Source organism: Acomys russatus, chromosome 21 (genome assembly GCF_903995435.1).
Source record: "Acomys russatus chromosome 21, mAcoRus1.1, whole genome shotgun sequence".
NCBI lineage: Eukaryota > Metazoa > Chordata > Mammalia > Rodentia > Muridae > Acomys > Acomys russatus.
This window is the reverse complement of record NC_067157.1, coordinates 13,813,196-13,819,776: the sequence shown is the minus strand read 5'-3', so window position 1 is coordinate 13,819,776 and position 6,581 is coordinate 13,813,196. Positions and strand designations below refer to the sequence as shown.

The following is a 6,581-nucleotide window of genomic DNA, read 5'->3' as shown; positions in this document are numbered from 1 at the left end:
TAAGGGATCTACCTATTTAAAGTGAGATTAGCAGTGCTTGGTGGTGCACTTCTGTAATCCCAAGTCTGGCAGGAGGGTTGCCAGTTCAAGGATAACCTGAGTCACCTTGTGAACCTGTGTCCAGGAACTAATAACACAAGAGTTCAGACAGCGCTGGGCCCCACCTCCTTAACCTCATCAGCAAGGCTCTGTTAAATTTGTATCCTTGATTTGCTAAGTTTTGTCTTAGCCCATAACTCAATGAACAAGGGTTCACAGCATCAAGCATGTCTCTTCTAAGTCCTAAACTGAGCGATAGTAACACCTTTCACACTTAAATTTTTTCTCTAAAACTTGAATTAAAAAATAAAATTTGTAAAACATCCTATTTTAGCACGCTTGATTGTATCAAGTGGTAAAACTTTATTTTATAAGCAATAGGAATTGGACCAAATGATTATTATAATCCAGAGTGAGTGTTTCATAGCCACACCAAATGCCACTGTACACACTGCCAATACAGACTTAATAACACGATACTGAACTGTACAAGAGTTATTTATTTTCCTTAATCTCAAAGCTATTTTTAGTAGTACAAAAAAGCCATATTAACATATTTTTTCCATTAGAAAACAACAGGATGTACAAAACTTTGGATGAAAAGTATGTCAAATTGCATTTAGCCACTTGGAGGAAAATCCACCACTCCATCAAGATACCACCCAAAGTGTTTTAGGCAGTGATTATGATCAAAATAATGCATCTTAATAAATCCCAGCTGTTAAAAGAACAAACCTAGCAATAAAGAATCGTTGTCTACACAGTATTTTTAACTACTCACTGCAGGAGTTATTTTTTAAAATCCACTTCAACTGAATCCTACTGCATACCAGGCACCATATTTGGCCAACTAGGGGTCTTCAAACAAGTTGGTTAAAGTGGTAAAGACCTACAAATCAGTCCTTTGGTTACCAGGTTTGACTTTAGTCTTCCCCAAATCAAGAAACTCAAGATCAAGTTTACTCTTCTAGATGTTACGTGGTTTCATTAGTGAGGAAGGTGTTTAGAAAGAAAAGGAACCATTAATTGATCCATTATTTCAATTAGAGGAGCATTATCAAAAAGCTAATGCTGTTATTCTTTTTTAATACGATGTAATATTGAGGTGCCACCACAGCTGTGGTGCAACTTTATCCTGAACCCCAATGTACACTCTGGGCAGGAACACCATAACAGGTGGACTATTTTGCATTTAATAAAGCAACGGTAAAAAAAAAAAATCAGTTTAGCCTCCAGTAAAGTAAAAATATTCAGTTATGAGATGGAAAATAAGCAGAAAGGAAACTAGTAAAGATTAATATATAAAGAAGTAAATTTTTCTTTGAATAAGATAACACTTAAAAAAAAAAAAGCTTAATGGTCCATAAACTGAAAATGCTGTCCATTCAACTCCATTACTTCCTTATAGAAACCTATCCTTAAAGTACAGCACATCATTTAAATGATAACTTAAAAATTAGCCAATGCTAAGGCTTATGCTAGCAGGTAATACACCACCCACATTTGAACACGATTGGCCATCTTTTCATGAGTTATGTGCAGTCCAGTCTCAACACTCTTATTGATTATAAAATTTAAGTTTCTGGACCTGCATGACAAGAAAATGGTTCATGAAGCAGTCTCATAAGACATTTTAAATAGTCTTAGGGTCGAGCCACTTTTGTCTTAAATGACTTAATCTGGCATGCTATAACTACAGTAAGAGAAAATTTCAATTTTTAAAATGCAAATTAAAAGCAGATAGATGGTAACAGTTTACACAGTATAAGACCTTCCTATGTGTGGAATCTGACACAGCTAATTATGAATTTCAGAGCTTGAAAACGTCCTGTCAAAACACCACAGCCAAATGTGCTTTTGGTGGCATGCAAGGTCTTTCTAAAAATTAACCTAAGACCTAGAAGTCAGCCTCAGAACATAAAAAAACACAACAAATTTGTACATTTTATTCACATTTATTTTTTGCTTTTAGTGTGCTCACAGAAAATTAGAACACCGTAAGCAGGAGTTGAATAGCAATGTTTGTAAGCAAAGTTACATTCCAGCTCTACGTCAAATTGGTCAAAGCTCCTCCAGTATTTACAAAACACGATAGACGAGATGCTACACAAAATCATTGCATCTGAAGATTTGTTTTTCCTTTATTCTCAAAGACAACTGGAAAAGAAAGCATTGTCTGCTGTACTCAAAAACATACCACAGTATAAACAGTAACCATTCCACTTATCACAGCTTGGTTGAGTTTAAAATTTGTGTTTAAAAGGTCCAAGATGACTGCAGTTTTACAAAAATGGGCAGGGTGGAGAGTTGCAAACTTCATGTGCTTCTGAAGGATATCAAGATTTATTTTTATACAATAGTCACAGTTAAAAACACCCTGCTGGTAATACATAATTACACTTTATTAAGGTCATAAACCAGCAATAAACAATAAAGCCTATACAACTTGTAATTCTACTTAATCACTGACTGGTACAGCTAACATGAGATAAGCGAGAAGTTCCTATGGTTTAGATGAACTCCTAAGACTATGATCTTTTTTTTTTGTTTTGTTTTGTTTTGTTTTTTTTAAATCTGGGTATTGGTGTTTTTATTTTTTTCTCTTTCCTTCTTATTCAAAACTTGTAGTGTTGTAAACCTGCCTCACAAAATACATCGTAATAACTTTTCTCTTAAAATAAAAAAAAAGAAAAAAGAAAAAGAAAACAGGAAAAGAAAAACCCTAAGCCTTTACACCATCATTTTAGTGGCATAGTATCTTAGCATTGTTATGCACTGTTTCAACTTCCCGTAGTGGCCCCTATCACTTCATTTGATATTCCTTTTTGACCCACCCATCTCCTTCATATATGGGCATGTCCATAGATCTGACAAAGTTTACATTTTTTTAGTAAAGATGCAAAGTATGCAAAAAACATTAATACTGATGCAAAAAAAAAAAAAAAGAAAGAAAGAAAGAAAAAAAAAAAAAAAAAAAAAAAAGAGGAAAAAAAAAAAAAAAAAAAAAGGGCGGAGGAAGCTGTCCAACTGTCCTCGACCAGTCGGAATGGTGGTAACAATGATTTGAGATGGGATCTGTGGGAAGGGGGCTTAAAAAAAAAAAAAGAATGAGCAAAATTTGCTGCTTAAAAAAATGCAAAATTAAAAAAAAAAAAAAAGACGTCTTTTAAAATCAATCCCTGGTTGTAGACAAGTTCTCCAAAACCAGTACCTGGCACCACTCCAACAAACAAACTGGGGGGGAAAAAGTTCTTCGATTACGTAAGAGCGCCGCCGCTAGCTTACTCGGCCGCCGCCACTGGCGCGGGGGGCGCCTCCGGACTGCACTCGGGCTGTGGCTCTGGCGACGCGGCGGCGGGGGCTGCGGACGCCGCGGGCTCCTCGGCCGCCGCCTCCTGCTCCGGCCCGACGGCAGAGGGCGCGTCGCCCCCGGTGGCGCTGGGCGCCGGCTCCTCCGGCTTCTCCCCGGTGGCCTCCGACGGCTCCTGGGCCTGGGGCTCTTCCGCCGCAGCTGCCGCAGGCTGCTCGGGCTGCTCCGGCTGCTCGGCCTCCGCCGCCTCCGCCTCCCGGGGCTCTCCGCCCGCCGCGCCCTCGGCGCCCGCCCCGCCCGCCTGCTCCCCGGGGGCCGCGGCCGCCTCGCCGGCTGCAGCCTCGTCCTTGGCGCCGTCGGCGGCGGTCGCGCCCTCCGCCTCAGCGCCCTCGCCCGCCTCCTTCTTGCTCTTCTTGAAGGAGAAGCCGCTCAGCTTGAAGGATTTCTTGAAGGAAAAGCGCTTCTTTTTTTTTTTCGGGGTCTCGCTGCTGGGCGACGCCGCGGCCCCGTCCTCCGCCTTGGGTGACGATGTGGAGGAGGCGGACGCGGCCTCGGCCTCGGCGGCTGGGGAGCCGGGCTCGGCGGGCTCGGCCTCCGCGGCTTCCTTCTCGGCCGCGCCGGTACCCGGCTCGGGGGCCGCGGCCGCCTCGTCCTTGTCGGACGCGGCGGGGGACGCGGCGCCTCCGCTCGCCGGCTCCTCCTTATCGGCGGCCGGGGCGCTGCCGTTGGCTTGCAGCTCCTCCTTGGCGCCCGGTTCGGCGGCCGCGGGCGAGGCATCCCCGTTCACTTTTACGTGACCATTCTCCTACGGGCCAGAAAAAGAAATTAAGAAATAAACAAACGGGAGCGTCACTCGGAGCTGCCGTGGCACTGCCGTCCCCGCCCACCCTGGGACAAGCTTGGGAAAAGAAGGGATCGGGCCGCCCGACTGCACACTCGGCACGTGCCCCCGCGGCCCGCGGCTGGGGAGTGGATAGAAGTGGCCCGGATTCCGAGGGACCACGAATCTAGGGCGAGGCCCACTCCGGGTCTGCACTGGGTTACCCATCCCTCCGCCTCGAACAAACGGAGCTCCCGGGCCTACCGGGATGCTCGACCCCTAGGCCTCGCGCCGGCAGGGGGCGCTGCTCCTCCACCGCACCGAGAGGAGCGGGACGCGGGCGGGCGCTCAGGGGCGGGGCCACCCCGCCCTGCCTAACCGGGCCCTGCCCGCAGGCCGAGGCGCCCCGGAGCCGGGATCGCGCAGCCCCGGAGTCCGCAAACAAAGCTCAGGTGGCCTGCTGGCTGCTCGGCCTCTCCGAGGCTTCGAAACCAGCAAGGCTGGGGAAAACCCATTATTTCTGAAGTCTGGCCTCTGCTTCCACGCCCACCTTCGCCCATACTCCTGCAAATCGGGGCGCGCCCGGGCAGTTGCTTTTGCATTTTTAACGGGGTTAAAACCTCTTGACAGAGCCGGTCTTGCCCCAGTAGGTTTACAGCAGGCGAAAGCAACGCGGCTTTTGCTCTAGGAAAAGAGGCGTGGTGGGTGCCCTGTGTTTGTGAAGCAGCCACCCATGACCGACCTCTTGAGCCCACCCAACCATGGCTCTCGGCCTGGGTAGCAGCAGCACTGGGGCAATCCTCTAGGGTGGCCGAGGTGTCACTCATACGAACAGTCCGGACCAAAACACCACAACTGGCCCCCCCCCTACCTCTGGCAGTCACGAAGGGGGTCTTCAAAAACCCACCGTGTGTTCCCAGCACACTAGGATACCATTTAGAAAGTCATATGGGAGAGAGAGAGACAGACCCCATTTGAAACGCTGCCTGTCCAGCTATAACCAGCCACCTTTCCAAGAACCCGGGCTTTCTGCCTCTGGATACAATAACACAAGTCTTCTCGGCTTGCCTTTCTCCACCGCCATCCGCGTTGGCTCCCCCCCCCCTTTTCCTACACACACATACACACACGCGCGCGCACACACACAACCACACCAGAAATCTCAACGACGACCCAATCTCGACAATAAATACGAGAGTCACCCAAACATCACTGTGGCCCCAAACACAAATGCAACGGAGGGGCGTGGGGGGGGGGCACCTAGCTAGTCACGTTCAGCCAATCTCCAAACCACGCCATTTTAGACGATTATCACTCTTCCTTCGGTCTACTCAAGAATTCGCCAGGATCCTTAGGAACCACTCCTTTGGGGTGGGGGGCGGGGGTACCCTTCCTATGAAAAATTGACAATTTAGGCTATCGTTTCCCATTCAACTTTCAGACTAGGATCTGGCCACGCTCCTCTCCCCGGAATGCACCTCGGGCGCGACCAGAAAGAAGGAAAGGCGTGCAGATTAGAGAAAGACACTCAAGAAATGTCCAGAACCACAGGTAGAATTTACCTGCCCATTTGCTTTGGAAGGCGACGAGGCCACAGCCGCCTCCCCGGGCCTCTCCGCGGCGGCTTCTCCCTTCGCTGCGGTCTTGGAGAACTGGGCACCCATGCTGGCTTCTTCAACAAAGAAACTCAACAGATCCAAGAGGGGAAACAAAGAGCCTTGGGTTGGTGTAGCGACGGGGCGAGCAGCAGCAGCAGCGGCGGCGGCAGCAACAGCGGCGGCGGCACACACACCGGAGGGAGGGGGTGGGGGTGGCGAGGAGGACAGAAGATACCCGATTAAATACACTCCGGATAAAAAAATTTTAGTCGAAGAGATCAAAAAGCAGCAGCGCAGGAAGGAGGGGAAAAGATGGAAAAGTCGAGCACAAAAAAGGAGCCCAAGTGTAGTTTTTTTTAAAAAAAGAAGTAATAAAAAAATCCCAGATTTGTAGCCGCACTGTAGACAAGAGGAAAATGGAGAAATCTCCCTGGTTGCTAATAAGATGCGGGGTCCAACGCCCAAGTGCACAGATGAATGGGCTCGCGGGCGCTGACGCGGCCCCCGCGCGCGCTGGCCAATCCGCGCACCGCACACAAAGCAGGGGGCGGGGTCTGCGCTCTGGGCGAACAATGGAGCCGCGCTTTGCAAACGGTTTGAAAATCAGCCTCAGACCGAGAATTAATGTCCTCCAAATAAATAAATCAATTAAAAATTACGTGTGCCTCGTCTCCCTCGGCCTGAAAATAATAATACATCTCTTGATTGGCTTGCTTTGTTCGGAATTAATTAACACGGGAGGGGGTACTTATGGATGGGGGCGGAGAAAGCTTTAACTTGACTTGCATTGACTCTTGCCGGTCTATATCCGTGT

General features: G+C 48.1%; 1 protein-coding gene across 1 annotated transcript; it reads right to left on the bottom strand.

Moving 5' to 3' along the window:
* Positions 1-3,156: 3,156 nt before the first annotated feature.
* Marcks (myristoylated alanine rich protein kinase C substrate) lies at positions 3,157-6,270 on the bottom strand. The gene is made up of 2 exons (XM_051164295.1): positions 5,732-6,270; positions 3,157-4,154 (listed from the first exon to the last, which is right to left on the bottom strand). Exons 1-2 carry the CDS (start codon positions 5,831-5,833, stop codon positions 3,321-3,323), a joined length of 936 nt encoding a protein of 311 aa, XP_051020252.1. The 5' UTR covers positions 5,834-6,270; the 3' UTR covers positions 3,157-3,320.
* Between the last annotated feature and the right edge of the window lie 311 nt (positions 6,271-6,581).

Coding starts and splice junctions, on each gene's coding strand:
- Marcks (XM_051164295.1), bottom strand. CDS start 5,833: ATGGGTGCCCAGTTCTCCAAGACCGCAGCGAAGGGAGAAGCCGCCGCG. Junction 4,155..5,731: donor CTTCCAAAGCAAATGGGCAG/GTAAATTCTACC, acceptor TCTGGCCCGTAG/GAGAATGGTCACGTAAAAGT.